Source organism: Gadus chalcogrammus, chromosome 6 (genome assembly GCF_026213295.1).
Source record: "Gadus chalcogrammus isolate NIFS_2021 chromosome 6, NIFS_Gcha_1.0, whole genome shotgun sequence".
Lineage (NCBI taxonomy): Eukaryota > Metazoa > Chordata > Actinopteri > Gadiformes > Gadidae > Gadus > Gadus chalcogrammus.
The window spans coordinates 5,099,891-5,121,430 of NC_079417.1; the positions used below are offsets into that span (position 1 = coordinate 5,099,891).

General features: G+C 47.2%; 1 protein-coding gene across 2 annotated transcripts; it reads left to right on the top strand.

The window, feature by feature from the left end:
• The first annotated feature begins 160 nt into the window (after positions 1-160).
• Positions 161-20,033, top strand: LOC130383822 (metal transporter CNNM4). Of its 2 annotated transcripts, XM_056591647.1 has the most exons (7): positions 161-1,588; positions 8,006-8,149; positions 8,314-8,448; positions 9,780-9,949; positions 15,226-15,322; positions 18,919-19,109; positions 19,672-20,033. In XM_056591647.1, the coding sequence occupies exons 1-7, from the start codon at positions 181-183 to the stop codon at positions 19,915-19,917; spliced, it is 2,391 nt and encodes a 796-aa protein (XP_056447622.1). In that variant the 5' UTR covers positions 161-180; the 3' UTR covers positions 19,918-20,033. The 2 variants fall into 2 exon arrangements, with proteins under 2 accessions (XP_056447622.1, XP_056447623.1); XM_056591648.1 differs by lacking the exons at positions 18,919-19,109; positions 19,672-20,033 and adding an exon at positions 16,932-17,864.
• Positions 20,034-21,540: the final 1,507 nt, after the last annotated feature.

Sequence of the window (21,540 nt, forward strand, 5' to 3'; positions counted from 1 at the left end):
GTCTCTTTAAAATTTCCCTCAGCCAATGTTGAGAAATAAAAATAAGGGGGCTCGCTCAAGAAATTCAAATGACGTACAACGCGTCGATTGGCTAGATCAGGTAATTATGCAAAGAGTGGGCGAGGCTGTGCGAAATGAGTAAGTGACGTCAGTTCCCAATTCTCAGATAGTGAAACAAACATGGCGACAGACTGTAGTGGACAGGGGTTTACATTAACTTTATTCGTTTTTTCGTGTTTTGTGGCCGCTGGACAGGCCGAGGCTGTGCTCGCAGACCTGGGTAGCAGCACGCGGATCATCGGCATGCGGCTGGAGAGGAGCGACAGGGAATCCAACACCACTGACGATGGGGTAATACAGGTAACTGAGGAGAGCAACATCCTCTTGAGGTTCTACGGGGTACATATCCTACCAGAGACGTCAACGATCATCAAGTTCATGGAGACGGATTCGGGTCAGGACGAAAATGACAGTGGAAACCAACACACTGGCCCCTTTAACAGGACTTGTTACGAGTACACCAAAGATTTAGTCATTCGGGGAGCCATGAACGTCAGCGGTAAGGGCACCACTGGGGTGCTCAACGTGAAAGTCAAGCCCCTTCGAAAAAGTGAGAAAGAAAAGATGTACAGCTTATGTGTCAAAGACAGCCAGGATAACAACTGGTACAAGTTGGGTGAGGAAGACGGAAGACTGCGGGTCGTGGAAGAGAAAACCTCGCTGTTGCCACTATGGCTGGAGGTGATCATAATCACTTTCCTCCTAGTTCTTTCAGGTATGTTCAGCGGGTTGAACTTGGGGCTCATGGCTCTGGATCCCATGGAGCTGCGAATAGTGCAGAGCTGCGGCACTGAGAAGGAAAAGAAGTACGCCCGTAAGATCGAGCCCATCAGGAGGAAAGGTAACTATTTGTTGTGCTCGCTGCTTCTGGGTAACGTGTTGGTCAATACCACGCTCACTATCCTCTTAGACGACCTCATTGGCTCTGGGATCGGTGCCGTGGTGGCCTCCACGTGTGGCATCGTCATATTCGGTGAAATCGTGCCCCAGGCTCTTTGCTCAAGACACGGCTTGGCAGTGGGTGCCAACACCATCATGGTGACTAAGTTGTTTATGCTCCTCACTTTCCCCCTCTCGTGGCCCATAAGCAAGCTGCTGGACTGTGTTCTTGGTCAGGAAATTGGCACTGTGTACAACCGAGAAAAGCTGGTGGAGATGCTCAAGGTGACAGAGCCCTACAACGATTTGGTGAAAGAGGAGCTGAACATGATCCAGGGGGCTCTGGAGCTCAGGACTAAAACGGTGGAGAACGTGATGACCCCGATAGGGAACTGCTTCATGATGCAAGGGGACGCCGTCTTGGACTTCAACACCATGTCGGAGATCATGGAGAGTGGCTACACTCGGATCCCCGTGTACGAGACGGAGCGCTCCAACATCGTTGACGTCCTGTACGTCAAGGACCTGGCCTTCGTGGACCCGGACGACTGCACCACCCTGAAGACCATCACCAAGTTCTACAGCCACCCGGTGCACTTTGTGTTCCATGACACCAAGCTGGATTCCATGTTGGAAGAGTTCAAGAAAGGTTTGTGCGGTGGTGGGGGTCGGGTTTCAGAATCGGTGGTGACTAGACTATAATGGAATGTATTTGAAAAAATGTTAATGATTTATTCTTTCATTCATTCATTCATTCGTCATTTCATTTTCCATCTGTTCCACTTCGCTGTCCATCCATCAGATTTGTAAATACTGCATTGAAAGGACAGTGATGTGGAGGGTCTGATCAAAGGCACAACCACACACATGCACACTTGCATTCCTTCTGGCTCCACACCATCCACCACCATAAACAAACAGACTGAATCATGGACTAGCCTGGACACTGCCAATAACAAACCCTCACCTTTGCTTCTGCGTCCAGGGAGATTTGTGTTGGCTCTGAATTGCTCTATTCATCCGTTGCCAAAGTAGTTGCATCTGGGTTATCAGCTGATGGGTTTTCGGTCCCTTTAAACTGTATATTCTGCTAGAAGTTTACAGAGAAGACGAAAACAAACTGATAACGGATTGCCTCTGAAATCAATGGGCTTGGTAGATATATTGTCAACACTATTGAGGTTGTGGATAGACTTTTCCCACATTACTATCAAATTACGAGTCACTTTGTTTTGCCTTCCCTCCCAAGACGGCAAACACATTCTCCAGAGTACAGAGACCCACACGCATACAAAAATACAGTGTTTGTGTGTGCGTATGTGTCACACTCCTGCCATCTCCCACTGGGGTGTATTTTTCCTTTCCATTGCACCTCAAGGTCACAGACGGTGTTTAGCACGCACGCACGCACGGACACACACTGTTCTCTGTCCATATTCATAGAGAGTGAAGATTGATTGCTGCACTACCATTATGACTTTTAAGAGGCATTCTGATCCAGTTTTGAGGCAGTTAACAATGTTTCTCACCCATGAGACATTTAAATGGTCTCTAAAGGCTATCCCAATTATTCTATATAATAGATACATAGAATGATACTTTGCTCTTACTTAATCTCCTAGAGCGGCTTCTTTGGAATGGCTTAACCTTTGAGTCACTCTATCATTACACTTAGTAAGGGATTACTCCATTTGCCTAATACTAATTGCTAATCTATGAACAATCTTTACTGTACTGACAAGCGATATATTGTTTCACTTCTTATGAGCAATGTACTTATTGTAACTTAAGTCGCTTTGGATAAAAGCCTGTGCCAAATGCCCTAAATGTAAATATAAATGAAACGGATTTGTAATTTAGTTCCCTCGCCCAGCTAGCGTTTAGAACAAAGCTGGAACCCCGAAGGCCGCCAGCGGTGAAATCAGTCCATCGCCCCTTTCAGCCTGCTGTTCTGGGAAAGTTCTAGAGTCACAGGGCTTCTCCTCGGACACACAGAATGGAAGACACAGATACAACCACCCCCTGAGTTAAAGAGCTAATGTTTTGTTAGCCTGCCATAGATGGATACCTAAACACTGTGTGCTACCAGTTTATTAAGGGTCTTGGGTTCCAAGCGGGTGTTCGTTAACATGGTGACGACTGGGGCCGACTGACCGACAACCTGCCGTGTAGGGCAATAACCCCCCCCCCCCCCCCCCCCCCCCCCCCCACTGTGTGCCTGTAAAGTGCTGCTCTTTACCTTCCTTTGCACCGGTTGCCATGGCAATGCCATCCCACGGTGAGGTTGAACGCTGGGGTATGATGGATTTCTCTTATATTAGGCCTACACGGCAGGTACAAGGGAGTCGCTTGGATAGAGACATTTAATGGAAAGGTCTTGAAATCGACGTTGTAGAAAGTGCAGAAAGTGCTGAAAAAGTTACATGTTAACACTAACATGTTGCCCCCGATTCAACAGTAGCATAACACAATCACTAAGAAGCAACGAGGGACAACCGATAACGGCCGCACCGTTGACAGGAATTAGTCCCCCACGTAATACTCACAATTACGACCTACTACAAGAGTTTTTTATCAGTTATTATCTTAACTGTTAACCATTTCCTTCATCCATTTTAATAATCAACAAGATTGCGACAAAGAATAAGAAGTCATTCATTCATGGTGAATGTTTATTGGTTTCTTCCACTTCCACTAAAGAATTTCGAGTGGCCTCTTTCGGTTCTTTTGTCTAGTTTAGTTGTCAGGTTTGTACAGAATATCTGTCATCTGCATTTTATGCTGCAGGTTCTTGGCTCGCCTCCCCACCCAGTTCTAAGGGTGCGTTCTAAGGACCAGGTCGCCAGGGCTGTGCAATGATCACAGAAGTTGTTCCTTAAGCTTGCTGCTTCCCGGCAATTCCTTGGGTGGTGGCTCTCCTCTTTTATCCTGGACTTTCTGGTCTATCCTGTCTCAACGTCTGGCAGTTTTGTGCGTCCATTACATTTGCCCTTTGAACATACAATGTACATATAGGCATTCAGTGATCCTTCGTTAGGGTTACCCATTGTAGTTATTCAATCAATGCCTAGTGCCAATGTGTCCTTTAATAGTGAACTGCATGAACTTTGCACTACACACACACACACACACACACACACACACACACACACACACACACACACACACACACACACACACACACACACACACACACACACACACACACACACACACACACACACACACACACACACACACACACACACACACACAGTGTCTTATTTTCAGGTGATGTTTAATAATCAGAAGCCTCTTCCCAGCTACCTAATAGTGCTGTTAGGTCCAACAGGTGGCTTTGTTCCGTCACTCCATATCACTTGAGGTTTCTCTTATCGCTGAATGTGGCGTGTCATAAAACCACTGTCCCTGTACCAACAATGCATTTCAGCTGCGTGTAAAGAACACAGCTTTCTCAGCACAACGCACCGTCCCGTGTTTCTGTGTTCACGGCCGCTCGGTGTTGCTGAGTCATGCCGAGGACTCACCGACTCACACTCTAGGAGTCATTTCACAGGAGTCGCTTTATTTTGAGGAACTAAAAGCTTTCTGATTTGTGACGCACAGTATTGTGACAGCCTCTCGCAGAAGGGTCATCCCTATGCCCCTGGCGTTAAACGTTGTCGGAAGGCTACGTGCCGTTAAACGCGGAGGAAGGCCTCCGTATCATGGTTCCACTCCCTCTGCAGGGAGTGGAACCATGATACGGAGGACGCGTCCTTCTTACTGAAGCCCATTGTCTTCCAAGCCTCCCTGTCTGGGGTGTTGGTATCACATGCTTCGGCGTGATCCTCCGAGAGCCTGTCCTCCATCTTAAGTCACAAGGGGCCACGTCGACAACCCCAAAACAGCCAGATTTCAACATGGTTTGCTTTTTAACGCAGACATGCTGAGATTGAGCCACTTGACAAAAATTTGGAAGTTGTAATTAGGAAATGGGGCAAGCATGAGCCAACAGTGTCCTTTGTGCTGGGTTCATAGGTATCCTTCTTTCCTTGTCCGTTAACCATTAAGTTGGTCGTCATGTTAAGTTTCGTGTTGGATGTCCGGTTGGATGTGGGTCTTTGCCTCGAACCCATACTTGGAACACACTCTGAACACACTGTAAGACGCAGAGTATTGCGAACAGTGTATCTTTTTTTATTCTTGTTCCAGCCTTTCTACCAAATTGGACGGCATTCATTTACATTAGACTTGTCGTGGACTCTTCATTATTGATGATGACAGACAATAACACTGGTCCATCTATTTGTAAAACAGAAGAATGAAGAAGTTTGATGTTGCAGTTAGGACTCAAACATGACAGAATAGTTATGTACTTCACTTTTTGTCAGGGAGACCAGCTTTAGCAAGTCACTGGAAAAACAGGTTAGATGAGCATGACCAGATCTAGCCATCGTGTGTGTGTGTGTGTGTGTGTGTGATGTATGTGTGTGCGTGTGCATGTGTGTACAAAGCCTGCACCTGCATTCTTGTTGTGCATGGGTCTGTGGGAGTGTGTGTGCCTGTGTGGGTTGTCCCTCTTTTTTTTTGCGAGGCCTGTTTTCCAGTTTGGTGTCAGCAGTCAGCATGCAGTCTATGCACTGGTGTGTGTGTGTGTGGTATGCATGGCATGGCATGGCATTCCTCTCCCATACAGACCCATAGCTCCCCGTCTGCTCCCTTTTGTCAGAGACGAGGTCGCATGTCAACAAACAGCAGGGTAGCGTGCTAACGGCCGACTGGGGCCCAGGTCAACAGAACCGCCACGGGTCATCCACGCATGGGAAGGATCCCCCGTAAAAATAGAAATGGTTTCTGGGTTTGTCGTCTAAAACGCTTCCAAAATAACCTCACCGCTGTGTGTGTGTGTGTGTGTGTGTGTGTGTGTGTGTGTGTGTGTGTGTGTGTGTGTGTGTGTGTGTGTGTGTGTGTGTGTGTGTGTGTGTGTGTGTGTGTGTGTGTGTGTGTGTGTGTGTGTGTGTGTGTGTGTGTGTGTTCCTCAAGAGACTCGAGTTTCTCCAGTGTGCACATTAAGTGTGTCCCCCGGGTCTAACTTCCTCTGAAATATTGACTCAGCTCTATGGGGAGCTAAGGCATAGGTCACACACGTGCACGCAGTAGTATCCTTTCTGTTGGCCTTCCATTGCATCACTTCCTCCTTCACTTGTCTTTCTTAATGATCTCTCGTACGAAGTCAACAACAATCGACTATCGATTGCACCTCGAGGTTCCCTCGTCTCTGACGTGAACGCTGTTGGCTGTTCATCAGTTTCCCACCTCAGCCTCGCCGTTTCATCTCCCAAAGGTGTTATAAATTAAATATAAGTTATGAACATAACAGCAGGGAGTTAAAGCCAGGAGTTCTATTTCCTTTTATGTCTGAATACACCCACCCACCCAAATCTCCGACCACAGACAATGACCTTAAAGTTGAAAATAATAATGATAAACGCTAACTTTGTTTTGAGACCAACGCTCTACCCCCGCCTTACACTGGTGACTCACTGCCCATCACACCATGCCCATCTTCCACAGAAGCCTCCCTGGAGCCTCTCTGTCCTGGCCCTAATGACCTCGCCGAGGAGCCAGGGGATGAGTGCACTGTCCTGCCCTGCTCACTCCCCCGCCCCTCCCTCTCTCCCACACCCTCCTCTCTCCAGAGACCTGAAGGTCCAGACTAAATATACGACCGGGGTCGTCGTCATCGCAAAAACATCCCCGTCACGGTCACGGGGAAGACCCGCCTCCTTAGACAGTGAGGTAACCGCTTCCTGTTTCCCCCGCTGTCTGAAGGGTCTTGAGTGGCAACTGGCCAGAACGCCCGGGGCAAAAGTCTGCTTTGGACCCTAAGGGAGGAATTAAAGGATGGATTTAGCCCGCCCCCCCCCCCCCCCCCCCCCTCTAAGCGCTAGCAATTGGCGTATGAGCACCGTTTACAAGAACCCACTGATCTGAAAGTCTGCTTGATGCGACTGGTCTTTGTTGTTCTGCCACTCTATCCCTCCCTCACTTCCTCCCTTTCATCTTTTAGTGTGCTTTTTTTATAGATCAAAGTGTGTGTGTGTGTGTGTGTGTGTGTGCGTGTGCGTGCGTGCGTGTGTGCATGCGTGTGTGTGCCTTGCTGTTCATATCCTAATGGCACTCTGAGGTTCCATTAATAATTCAGCCTATACAGCCGGGCAAGCCTCACAATGAAGTTGTGCTGTCAAAGGTTTATTCAGCCATTATAGGGGATGGGGATGTTTGTTCTGTTGGCAGCATTGATGAAGTACTGCCTTTTGTGTATTTCCCTCTGTCTGTATCACCAATACTTCTCTTTGTGAAATTAGAGCATGCGTATCATTGTATGTTAATACTGCTTCTGCATCTCATGTTGGGAGTGTGTGTAACCTGAAGTTAATTATAAAATTACTTCCCCCACTGTGAGCATGAATGGGCTGTCAGGGCGACAAAGATGATGAAGATAGTGGTTCCATTCGCCATTTTTCAGTGACTTCATTCCTCAATGGCCCCAGCTCCTATTCTTGGTGTGTGTGTGTGTGTGTGTGTGTGTGTGTGTGTGTGTGTGTGTGTGTGTGTGTGTGTGTGTGTGTGTGTGTGTGTGTGTGTGTGTGTGTGTGTGTGTGTGTGTGTGTGTGTGTGTGTGTGTGTGTGCGGTGACACGATGCTAAAAAAACTTGTATCAACAATGCAAAATAACTTGTTTCCTCGTCACCATAGCTACTGAATCATCGATTCGTGAATCTGAATGAATGGATGACTTCTAGGAAGAAACGTGTTTTTCTAGTTGGCTAGGTTTGAGAATGAAAATCATTATATATCACCGCAGCTGATATGAATTTGATTAATACATTTTAAACTTTTCTAGTTTGTAAAATTCTTAAAAGTTGGGGACTTTACACAATACCTTTTTTATAAATGCATTTTTCTTAATTTGAATCATCTAAAATTAAATGATGCACACCGTTTGTTTGGACGGCCAACAGGTAACTGACCGACCTGGTCATCTGATAACATGCATTTCTTGTTCTCCCCCCCACCATAGGAAAATCTCACCTGGCCATTGTCCAGAAGGTGAACAATGAAGGCGAGGGCGACCCCTTCTACGAGGTCCTGGGATTGGTCACGCTAGAAGACGTCATCGAGGAGATCATCAAATCGGAGATCCTGGATGAATCTGACCTTTACAGTGTGTTGAGTGGACCAATCTACGCTTATCATTCACAACCTCAATGTAGTCGTTATTCATTGATTGATGTGCCTTCTGATTAATACAAGGCTATTAGAAGACATTTACAGTTCAATGACTTCCGATGAGTAAATGAGTAACATCTTCTTTCTCCTTTCCCACAGCGGATAACCTCAACAGGAAAAAAGTGGCGCCCAATAAGAACAAGAGGGACTTCTCCGCCTTTAAAAATGAGGGTGAATCAAAAGCCAAGATTTCCCCTCAGCTGTTACTGGCTGCCCATCGCTTCCTGGCCACAGGTAGGGGACGGACGCACACATCATTGTTGTGCATTGCTAATCACATCACGGCATAATCCGCACACAGACACGACAGAGTGTGTATGAGCATATTTGCGCACACAAACACATATTCACGCCCTAGTTTCTATTTATTTTTCTATATTTCTATTTCTATTTCTATTATAACTTTCTATTTTTGCTTTTCCGTTAATTGAACTGTCAAGTCATCGTCTCAACGTATAGGCAGGTTGTTGTGTACATTCGTGCCGTGAAAGCATGTTTAGGATTTCAGCTGCATAGGTCTCCATTCACCTTGCAGCAGAAGCTGAAGGGGCGTTGCACAAGAGCTACTCCACATACTGCCTCCACAACATGTGGCCTGGTACTGGGTCTGCCTGGTAGCAACTGTAACCTGATTTACGCCGCATAGAGGATAGTGGCACTGACCCGTGTCTGTATGATGCAGCATTCCTAATACAGGAGACTTTTGTTCTTTTTCTTTCTTTTCTTCTTTCATTCGTTAGTTTGTTATTTTATCCTGTCTGTCCTTCTTTCCCTCTCTCCCTTTTTCTTTACTGCAGCATTAGTACGTTTATTTTATTCAAAGTATATTTGGTTTGATTTAATATTTATTTGATTTGCGCCCACTCATCACATTCCTGCAAGCATGCACCCACAGTACACATCCAGGCCTCAGCATGTTGCAACATTTGTAGCCGCTGTTTGCACGTTCATGATCAAAATTACTCCTTCAAACCTTTTCCTCAAGGCGAGGGGGTACGAGGCAACCGTAGTTCAATGTTTGTATCGTAAATTGTATTGAATTGAGTTTAGTTGCAGACGTAGATATGCACGCATATCATTTTTTACATGCATTCAGAGAAAACATTAAATGTTTAATGATCAATTCTATGTCTCTCTCCCTCCCACCAACCATGCAAACCGATACACGTGCATGTACACGCATAAACACACGCATTCACTCAATCACTCACCCACAAACGCACATAAACACACACATTCACTCAATCACTCACTCACTCACTCACCCACGAACACACATAAACACACACATTCACTCAATCACTCACTCACTCACCCACAAACACACATAAACACACACATTCACTCACCCACAAACACACATAAACACACACATTCACTCAATCACTCACTCACTCACCCACGAACACACATAAACACACACATTCACTCAATCACTCACTCACCCACAAACACACGTAAACACACACATTCACACAAACACTCACTCACTCACCCACAAACACACATAAACACACACAATCACTCACTCACTCACTCATCCACTGACCCCCCCCCCCCCCCAGAGGTGAGCCTGTTCAGCCCGTCCCAGGTATTGGACAAAGTTCTGCTGCGGATGCTGCGCCACCCGGACGTCATCCAGGACATCAAGTTCAACAGTGACGACAAGCGCTCGCCGAATCACTACGTCTACCAGCGGGGCAAGGCCGTGGACTTTTTTGTTCTCATCCTGCAGGTACACACACACACACACACACACACACACACACACACACACACACACACACACACACACACACACACACACACACACACACACACACACACACACACACACACACACACACACACACACACACACACACACACACACACACACACACACACACACACAGCCCAAACTAAGAAATGTCTACTTCCTGTCACCCACACCACTCATTACCTCAGAATTAGGTTGTGGTCACAACTGCCGAAAGTAGATACCCTTTCCGAAAGCGACATGTCAAACCTTTTTGAGCGAGATGCTTAGCACCATCCTGCTCGTAAATTAACTGCGTATGTATTCACTGCTATTAACATTGGATATAAGTGATCTTCGACACTAAATGGTTATAGTCAAAGAACGTTTAAATTGTGAAGACAATTTCATCCATGAATCGAATCGTGGCTACACAAGGATTAGGTGTTCAGTATCATTATTATTAATATACTAGTTAATAAAAATAAGTAGTGCCCCCTTTGTGTGTCAAACAACAATACATACATAGGTAGCAGTTGCATGGATTCATTAAAACTGTTGCGTCACACAGTTGTCTCTGCGTGTCACTGTCTTCAGCGTTGACCAGTACCCTGCTCACCCAGAGAGGCAGGGCGCTTAGACCCCTCCACGTCCCACACTGGTGGAATCTCCACTCCATCCACTTAGACACACACTGTGTGTGTGTGTGTGTGTGTGCGTGTGCGTGTGCGTGCGTGCGTTCGTGCGTGCGATGTACGTCCAAAGTTTGAAGGAAAAGAAAGAATGGATTAAATTCTCGAGTTGACGAACCCGAATGGGATTGGCTGAAAGGTTGTGACATTGCTGAATGAAGTGTAGCGTCGGGTCTGCTCCCAGTGGAGTGGCTTGGCCGTCACTGGGCAAATTCTGGTCTGAAGCCAATCAACTACATCCTGACGGATTAGCTGTTCGCTTTGAGCTTTGTGGTCCCGAGTTGGTCTCAGCGCTGCTACTGCGAGCATTAACAATACGCTACCTACACTACATAGCAAAGAAAATGCCAGCGGAAAGAGCATTAGCCCGGTCAGTGAAAGAAAGGGATTGCCAACATACAGGATGAATTGTTCCCAGTATGTCGATCTTGAGTGAAGGATCATCGGAAATGATACACAGATGATAACTGGAATTTCGGTAAGGGGTGTCTAGAGGGGGGGAACGGGGACACACTCCTGTGTGTGTGTGTGTGTGTGTGTGTGTGTGTGTGTGTGTGTGTGTGTGTGTGTGTGTGTGTGTGTGTGTGTGTGTGTGTGTGTGTGTGTGTGTGTGTGTGTGTGTGTGTGTGTGTGTGTGTGTGTGTCTGCACATTCTTGCTTGCTTCTATACAATTTATATATTTAATATGAACAGTACACACACACACACACACACACACACACACACACACGGTCATGTGCTCCACAACACAAACATTTTTGTTCTAGAAACATCTCCCGCCTCTGTGTTGACTGTATACACTTTGTCTACATATAAATAGGACCTTAAATCCCATGAGGTGGGAAAAATGCTCGTTGATGTTGCATGAGCTGCAGCTCAAAATACAACCGCCCCCTGCCCTCACACACACACACACATTCTTAACTTCCCACAAGTCGGTTATGTCATTGTCCCTAAACAGTCATTAGATTGGTACAGTAATCTTTCAATCATTGCAGCCCCCCCCATCGTTGTAATGGAACCTTTCTCGTGGGAGGCAGGATGTGGAGACCCCCCATGCTGATTAATCTATTACGCTGGTGGTGGCATAGGGGGGTGACATTCAACCACGAGTCGTGACTGACTGAAGTGTATATCTACCCAAGACTGAAGTGTATATCTACCCATCGAAAGACTGCAGACAGGTGTGAAGTGTCCTTTGAAAAGTAGAACATTCAGGCGAGGGTACGCGTTTTTACTGCGGTCTATGCGGTGATCATTGCTTAGTAGATGTTTCATCTGCTTTTTTGATTTTTTTTTTTTTACAAATCGATAGAGATTTTGAGATATCTCTGCCGTCAAGAATAGGATCTGGTTTGGCTGTTTATGTAACAGAACGGCGATAAAGTTAAAAGACGACCCGACATTTACTCAAGGTCCCACTATGCAACCTTAACTGCATGTTTTTGCTTTTGTTCAAATGTAAGTCACTTAATGTTTACAGAGTAAAAACAGCCATCCATTATTCCGTCTACCCATGTCATCATGCCCTCATTCAGTTTGGTGTCAAAGTTAGCACAGTTGCTATACTTCACACAATCTTTTTGTGCTTCAAGCGTAAGCAACTTAGTATTTGGCCTTCATCATGCTCCCTTTTGATTTGGCTGTGTGTGATTGTGATTGATTGTTTGTGTTTGTTTGTTTGAGTGAGAATTTGCACATGTGGGAATTTGCACGTGTGTGTGTGTGTGTGTGTGTGTGTGTGTGTATTTGCATGTTTGTGTATATGTGGGTGTGTGTGTATATCTGGCTATTGCGTAGGAGGTCAGTAGGAACAGCTTCATGAGAACCGGGCCCATCATCACAGACAAATAATTCAATGGCTATGTTCAACTTCCTTCCAGTCCTTTTATAGCACGCGTGCGTGTGTGTGTGTGTGTGGATATTGGTGAATGCATGTTGTTTACAAGCTCTGTCATCATGTGTTTATGTTTGTAGTGTGTCTGTGTCTGTGTGTCTGTTGCCTAGGGCCAGGTCTGAGTCTCACATGCTAGGTCTAGGGTCCCAGCCTCTATGACACTCTCTCTCTCTCTCTCTCTCGCTCTCTCGCTCTCTCTCTCTCGCTCTCTTTCCCCCCCCCCCCCTAAGATCACAGAACAGTTCGTAGGACAGGAAGTGTGTGGAATTGATGCCATATACAGTGACGGCAAATAGCTGTCTGCCAATGCATGCCTCCTAACGAGAGGAGTTCACATTTTCACGTCGACTATTAACCCATGCCTCCCTTTTGAGCCATGACAAAGACATGAGTACAAATAGGTGTTGGCCAGAATACACACAGTCCATGACCTGTTTGCCACCCCCTTTTTGTCGTAAGTTATTAAGAAACAAGAAAGACTGCACGTGTTCGTCTATTCATGTCCAGCCCCGTTCACATTACACACGCACACACACACTTACACACACTTGCACACACTTACACACACTTACGCACACTTACACACACTTGCACTCCTTGACTCCGGTTTGTTTGGGATGTGTCATTGAGCAATTGAGCGTTCATTCTTTTCTTAGTTAGTTAGTCTCATAATGACCTTTAGTCATACCTATTCATACCTATTATTCTCAGTGAGTCCTTCGCTGGGTTCCCTTTAGTCTTCAATGCTGTCCAAACTGTTTCTGGAGTTCTTACACCTTTTCCATCTAGGGACCCGAAAGACGACGTCAGTGTGTCCTCTGACCCCCGATTGCACACTTAGAAATCTCTCATGGAGTTCACAATGTACGTAGGTTCATCGCCCCCCCCACCTTCAGCCACTATACCCACCCTATTATTGTATTATTGCAAGGCTGCACCTTGCAATAAATCACACGTGTTGAAAGCTGTGTGCGTGTGTGTTTGTCTGTGTGTGTGTGTGTGTCATATCTGGTATGCTGATCTACCAGTTGAGAGTCCTTATATTGACATCATGTATGCGTTGCTCAAAATCCACCTCGATAGCCGGAGTTCCACTCACACGGAAATGATCTGACACAGACTGTAACGTCACTTCTCTTGACTTCGCTAGGAGGTTTTTCTTTGGGGTCGTTTAGAACCCAAAGTCAGTCCTTTACTGCCGTTGCCCGTGGGTCAAAGGTCTTTTCGTTGTGTGTGTGCACATGCGCTCTTGGTGTTTCCACTTTCTGAACATTCTTATAACGTTACATATTAATTCCCATTTGTCTTCATCTACATCATGCGTCACTGACTTTGTATGTATGTGTGTGTGTGACAAAGTGGGCATTTTGACGTGTATGAATGTCTCCTGTTTATGTCCACTCCTACATCTGTGTGTGTGTGTGTGTGTGTGTGTGTGTGTGTGTGTGTGTGTGTGTGTGTGTGTGTGTGTGTGTGTGTGTGTGTGTGTGTGTGTGTGTGTGTGTGTGTGTGTGTGTGTGTGTGTGTGTGTGTGGAAAGCTGGCACACCCAGTGCTCAAGGAGAAGTCCCCCCCTTCCCACTCCCTTTACCCACACTGACACAAAAGCATTTCCCTTCTCTTTAAATACTAGCCTTGCACTCTGGACGGTTGAACACCGCATCGCTGCTGAGTGAGAGGAGGTTGTGGCTAGTGTCCCTGCTGTGCTCAAAGGGCCCCGGAAGAGTTCTCCAGTGCACTTCTGCTTCTGTTTCTCGTCAAATCGATCATCTGTTCACACTGATCTCACATACACCCGCGTGCGGAAAAACACAACACAACGCTAACCACACACAACTCACTCCACTCAAGCTGCTCCCGAAACAAATTCAACGACATTGTAAAGAAATCATTGTGAACAATCCATTTATTTTAGTGTTCCGAGGTACAAATAAACAAAGAACTGAGCATTCACACGCACTTACATAAAACTGAAACCCTTTACACATTTGATGGGTGGGGGTGCACTGAACTCAATGTTCACACACACACACACGTGTTGTTTTTCCTGTTAGTTTGGGAGGGGATGTATGGAGATACAGATGGATTAGTGTGGGGGGGGGGTACAGATAGGTCCTCCTGCTGCTGATGGGATTATCTGTGATGTGTTGTTGCCGCCGCGGTTCACACATTCCTGTGACACGTGGGGTTTAACACACACACACACACACACACACACACACACACACACACACACACACACACACACACACACACACACACACACACACACACACACACACACACACACACGGTGTAACTCTTTAGATATGTTGAGCATGGACAACAGATGCATGAAACAATCCATGTCATTGGATGACATGGATTATGGGAAATATATGCTGTTTTCTGACATTTGGCCATTTCCAAATGAACAGCGTGTCTCCTCCAAGCACAGCCTGACCGCTCCGCAGGTGGATGGGAGAAAAGAAAAAAACATTCTTGGAGCGGGTTGGCACGCGACCGTGCCAGGCCTACGTTGAGGAACACTGTACATATCTTTGGAAGGGAAATCTGGCAGTTTGGATTATGCAATGTGGCACCGTCACGGAGACGCGTTCCGGAACGTCCTTCCTTATTATTGTATAAACCAGTTTTTATTGTTGTGTTGACTGCTGCCCTCTCTCCCCCCCCATCGTCATCAGGGTCGTGTGGAGGTCGAGGCGGGCAACGAGAACATGAAGTTTGAGACCGGACCTTTCTCCTTTTACGGCGTTATGGCTCTCATTGCCCCGACACTAGGTGAGTTTGTCCTCCTCTCTGTCCCTTCCTCCTCCTCCTCCTCTTGTTCTCCCCCTTTCCTCAGTCACGTCTCCTCGGTCATCTCTTTCCCCGCTGCGCTCTCTTTGAAAAGGGTTCACTTTCCTGTCATCGTAGCAGCCGCAACAGCAGTGTTTGGCGTTAGACGACTAACTGCCGCCGCCAAGTGCTGACAGGGGGAAAGGCTGACAGGGGTTTCGGCGTGGTGACGATAGGGGAAACAGCTGAAGGGGGGGTCTGGCTAACTGCTGCCCCCTAGTGTTGACAGGGGGAAACGGCTGAAGGGGTTCTGGCTAACTGCTGCCACCTAGTGTTGACAGGGGGAAACGGCTGAAGGGGTTCTGGCTAACTGCTGCCCCCTAGTGTTGACAGGCTGAAACGGCTGAAGGGGGGTCTGGCTAACTGCTGCCCCCTAGTGTTGACCGGGGGAAACGGCTGAAGGGGTTCTGGCTAACTGCTGCAACCTAGTGTTGACAGGGGGTCTGGCTAACTGCTGCCACCTAGTGTTGAAAGTGGCAACGGATTAACGGGGCCGGCTAACGACTGCTACCTAGTGTCCACGGGGTGAATGGCTATTAAAGTATCTCTCACTCTCACTCTCAGTGGTGGATCTACATTGAATTACATCCCGGGCCGCCGTCTCTCACACGCTTCGTCCGTGCCTAAAACCGCCATTGCTCACTCTCACACCAACTCACTCCAGCAAGGTAATACGCACCTCTCCATAGTGCAGGGCTGGTATCTAAGCGGAGAGGGAGAGCTGTCAGTGTCTGGGTGAGGTGAGTGAGAGAAACAATAGAATAGAGAGGGCGGAGGAGGAAATGGGGGGGGGGGGGGGGGGGGGGGGGTGTTAGTTGTAAATCCGTTGTGTTCTGATCAGACCCGTTCTCCTTGATCAGTGATTGCGCCAGAACACACACACGCACACGCACACACACACAGTCCGTGATGTGGCCTGATGTAGCGAACTGGACCAGTGTTTCTTGAACGTTGTGTCGTGACCCACTCGGAAAGGATCCCAGATTGCTGTGTGCGGAGAGTTCTCTGAGTGTGCCCTTGCGGTCCAACAGACACACGGAAATTATCTTTTGGATCCTGACATGCATAGTGTGAGAATCTCTGAACTAGTCATGACCCACGGTGCTCTCTTTCCCAAAAGTATTCTCCTTCAGACACGTGTTAGGGGGATATTTGGCATTCATTTAAAAAAAAAAAAAATCTCAACATGTCAACGTACTTTCCTTTCTCCCTGCATATTTCCCTCCCACTCTTTCTTCACTTTTCGTTATTTCGCTGCTTCAAGCCCCAAAAAAATACTATTATGCCGTGGTTTTTTAAATCCACTCTGTTGCAATTTCCTCTTTGTCCTCAAACACTTGTGTGTGTGTGTGCTCTCCTATCGCATTCTCTCTCTTGTGTAGCATTTCTTATGGCTTTCGGGAAATATAACTGTGAAATACGGGAAGAATTGTCCCTGGTCCTGGGCCATCAGGCTCCCTGCCAGTCCTTGGTTCACTTCCCAGAAGAGAGTTGACCCATATTCTCACTATTTCTCTCTCTCTCTCTCTCTCTGCCCCTGTCTCTCTCTCAGTGGTCGCCCCTCATCCCTCGTCTCTTGCCTCTTTTAAGAGGTTCTCTCTGTTTTCTCGCTTCCCAGGTAACCTTCGGCATGTCTGGGTTCCTTTACCACCTCGATTCGGTAGATTCTTCCTAGCAGGCTATTTACTCGAGCTAGTTTCACAACGTCAACAACGACATCCCAAATTATTGCTCTTTGATCTATATATACATAATATACACACACATATATATTTATGTCTGATTGGCTTCATTAGTGCCCCGTTGTTTAGCCTATCGAAGAAAGCTAGTGAGTACCTGTGTTTCAAAAGAGTGATTTGCTTTTTGAATTCCCGGTTGGCTCCTCAACGTCGTAACCAGGTAAATGGAACGTGAAGCAATGCTGAAGCATAACGTAGACCATTAGAGATCTAATCATGATGTTTTCTTGTGACTAACCTGGCAACAAAACTCTAGGTTTCACAATACACCCTCACTAAAAGTAAGGGTACTTTTTTTTTCTGAATCCAAACAATGGCACCATTAAGAAAAAGAAAAAAAGATGGATAGATAATTATCCTCTGGGGATATTCCCGTAGACAGCGGGGTTCGGTAAGATGGCCAAGATTGCCAAACCTAATGACTCATCCATTCATAAATAAAATTCCCACAATTTTATACGTTGAAACTCGTAGCACATGCATAATATCCGGAGGGGAAAATGTGTTGTCTTTCGCACCTAACCAACTACTAGCGTAATAGCTTAACTGCTCAAAAGATACCCTGCCTAGCTGAATTCCTTGAACGATAACTCAACCGACTTGTCCAGGTAAAACTGTTTCCCATGACTCCCTGAGACCTCACACTGGAAGATTCACCTTTCCTGGTAATAATAACTACTCCGGTGGTAATTCTCCCTTGCCTGTGTGTGTGTGTGTGTGTGTGTGTGTGTGTGTGTGTGTGTGTGTGTGTGTGTGTGTGTGTGTGTGTGTGTGTGTGTGTGTGTGTGTGTGTGTGTGTGTGTGTGTGTGTGTGTGTGTGTGTGTGTGTGTTAACCAACACGAGCATGCTAACGCGATATCAGTGGGCGTAATGCAATGCCTAAGCTACCAAGTGAAACCAGATGTGGTTCTGTAAACTCATACAGTTGTGCAACGCCATGTGTAGTTATCTCACTTTGATGTGATTGCGTTTAAGGTTTTGTGAAAGCTTTGTGTAAAAAGAAAAAAGCGTATTTCTTCCCAGACATCTTTCCGAGACATTATTAGTCATTTGAAAGACTAGATTAGACTACTGTTGACAAGCCTGTTCTTGATGAAAAAAAACTTGTTTGTCTCTTCAGTTCCTGGCCAAGCATCCCTCATAACATCATAGAAGTGAATTTCAGAATTATCGTAACCTAGTGATAGGGCCAGCATCACCTAACAGATGTTGTGCCTTGATGAATGATCATGTTGCCCACTGTAAGACCTAACCAAGTGTGTGAGTGTGCGGGGCCGTAATAATAAGTAATGGCGTTCTAGGAAGTTTGTTACGTCATTATAGCCTTACATTTTAACCCCTTGCGCTGACCCTAACTTATTTGTTGACTAACATTGTCTCTTGGTTATTTGTTTATGGCTGTAATCCATTCAGTCCTTTATCGGCATCACCATGGTTACCGCCGCACTGCATCGTCCGATCAGCCATTGTGCCTGTCCTATCACACCATTGATGCACTCATTTTGTGTTGTTCTCTGTTCACATCCAAGTGTACCGTGTGTGTGTGTGTGTGTGTGTGTGTGTGTGTGTGTGTGTGTGTGTGTGTGTGTGTGTGTGTGTGTGTGTGTGTGTGTGTGTGTGTGTGTGTGTGTGTGTGTGTGTGTGTGTGTGTGTGTGTACACGCACAGGTGATGTGCTTTATGTACACAACCCATTTATTCTGCAAACTGACACGCGACTCACCGGGTGTGTGTGTGTGTGCGCGTGTGCCCCCCCCCCCCCCCCCCCCCCCCCCCCCCCCCCCGTTCCCGGTCCCCCAGACTTCCGCTCGCCCTCCCACCTGAGCGGGCTGAACCGCACGGCGTCCCTGAGCGGCGCGGACCGCGGCGAGGTGCTGTCGGTGAGCGGCGGCGGCAGCAGCAGCCAGCTCAACAACAGCAGCAGCAGCCCCACGCCACAGTACACCCCCGACTTCTACGTCAGAGCCCTGACAGACCTGCAGTTCGTAAAGGTAAACAATGCGCTTGTTATTAGTATTATCCACGGTGACGCATTGAGTCGGCCACGCGAAAGTGCTTTGGCCAGACAGATGTCAGATCCTCCCGTCTGACGGCAGACGGTGGGGGTGTTCCAGACGGGGGACCTACATGGGATAGGGGTTGGCTTTCTTTGGAACGATGGTGTTGCTGGAAGCATAGATCCATCCGGGGGCCTGTGATTGGTGAACTCCAACTTGGCCAGCCGTGGAAGAGACTGTTAAAAAAATTGTGCGTGGCGGTTTCAATTCGACCCCGAGCCGACGAATCAAGAATTTTGGCTCGACACTTGAACCCCAGCAAAGTGTAAACAAACATCCGTTATCTACTACGATACCCTGTTCCAGGCGAAAGGCATGAAGGGGGCAACAAACCCTCTTCAAACAGGCCCAAACGACGTGTGTATCTCCCGACGGACACACATCGATGGCGCGCTGGAATGATAACATCCAATTCAAACTGATGACAAAGCCCCAGACGGCTGTTGTTGATGTTAATGCGGTTCCTCTCTTCCCCCCCCCCCCCCCCCCCCACCAGATCACGCGGTCCCAGTACCAGAACGGCCTGGTGGCGTCCCAGCTGGACAGCACCCCCACGTCCCCCGAGAGCAGCCGGGCGGACAAGGCCACGCCCATCGCCGCCGCCGAGCCCGGGTCCCGCGGCCACGCGCCCGCCGAGAACGGGCCGGACGAGACCACCCTCCTGCTGCTCAACGAGCAGAACTGCCCCCCCCCGGCCTGCCCCACGGCCAACCACCACAGCCAATCCGAGAGCAGCATCTGACCCCCCCCCCCTGTGCGTCTGCTGTGGGCCAAATGGACGGATGAGTTAGTCTAGTCTCTCTCTCTCTCTGTGTGTGTGTGTGTGTGTGTGTGTGTGTGTGTGTGTGTGTGTGTGTGTGTGTGTGTGTGTGTGTGTGTGTGTGTGTGTGTGTGTGTGTGTGTGTGTGTGTGTGTGTGTGTGTGTGTGTGTGTGTGTGTGTGGAGGGGGGGGGGGGTTGGGGAAGATGAGGATTTATGGACACTCCTTGCAAAGTGGGTACGGTCCAATGAGACGGGTGTGCGTGCGAGCAGGTTTTGTACATACGTTAGGCTGGAGACATAGCCTACGGGACTTAGTCACACTACACACAGACACACACCTTTCACCCTGGACGTGTTTGCGTCCGTCGGTTCATTTCGTTTCCTCTTGCACAAGCTATTGGAACCGTTAGGACCCTCTCTCAACCCAATCACAGGCCTGCTCTCTAACCAGATGTTAGTTCATTGTGCTGTGTCTGTCTGTCTGTCAGTCTACCCTTGCCGTGGGTAAAACTGTGTGTACATTCCTGCATGTAACCCCCCCCCCCCCCCCGACAGCCACTCCAAACCTCTTCTGCATGCACACCCATGTCCCAGCCAGACCCACCCAACCGCCACCTGTTCCTAGCATGTGAGAGGACCTCAAATCATCGACGTAGTCGACCATACTCTGTAAGAAAACTATAACAAAGACCTTTTTCATATCGTGCATTTCATAGTTCAGACATGTCTTGGTTTTAGATCCAGAACGTGCATGTGACCAGTATGCATCTTTTTTTTTTTTTTTTAAGTCCCGTAGAGGTGTGTGTGTGTGTGTGTGTGTGTGTCCGTTCATTGCCTTCCCCATGTGGTAACGTAACCCACAGCCTTTCTTACATGGTTGTCGAGAGATTAAGGAAGGCTAGCAGTGCAGACCGATTAAGACAATCACATAAGAAACCACTATTTTGTTAGGGTGGGCTGGACTGGACTGTGTCCCCTGTTGTCCTCACCAGTCGTAGTCTCCCACTCAGGGTCCTCTCCAGGGCCAGGTCATCCACTACCAAGCAGAGACGCCGAGCTGAGATTTGAATGTGTTGTCCGTGCCACTCGTTTTTTGCCTTGAGTACCGGGGTCATGGATGTTTCGATTGGTTTAATGGAGGGAGTGTATGTGTATGTGTATGTGTGGGTGTGGGTGTGGGTGTGCAATCTTTTTGTATAAGACCAAAATCCAAAACGACTTTTAACTACTGAAGCTAGATAAAAAAACAACAACAACCTGTTAAACGTCTTTAGTCTTGGCATAGCCAGCAGTTACCCCGGCTGTGAGGCCCTGTTTAATCCCTTTGTGAACCAAAAGTAGACTTTCTAGTCCCTGCAAGGGGCAATTATCAAGCACTTTTATTGGTTATTTTACAGTGTAGTTTTAAAAAGCCAAAGAAGTCAAACCAATTGTTTTATTTGTTGCCTTTCTATGTATTGAAATAATCAGAGACATGCTTCAGACAGTTCACACAGTCAAAAAACATTACGTTTGATTTCCAAAGCGTTTTATGCATTTTACACCTAAACATATGTTATGGAAAGTAACAAAATGTGTAATATGTAAGTAGTGTCTAAATGTG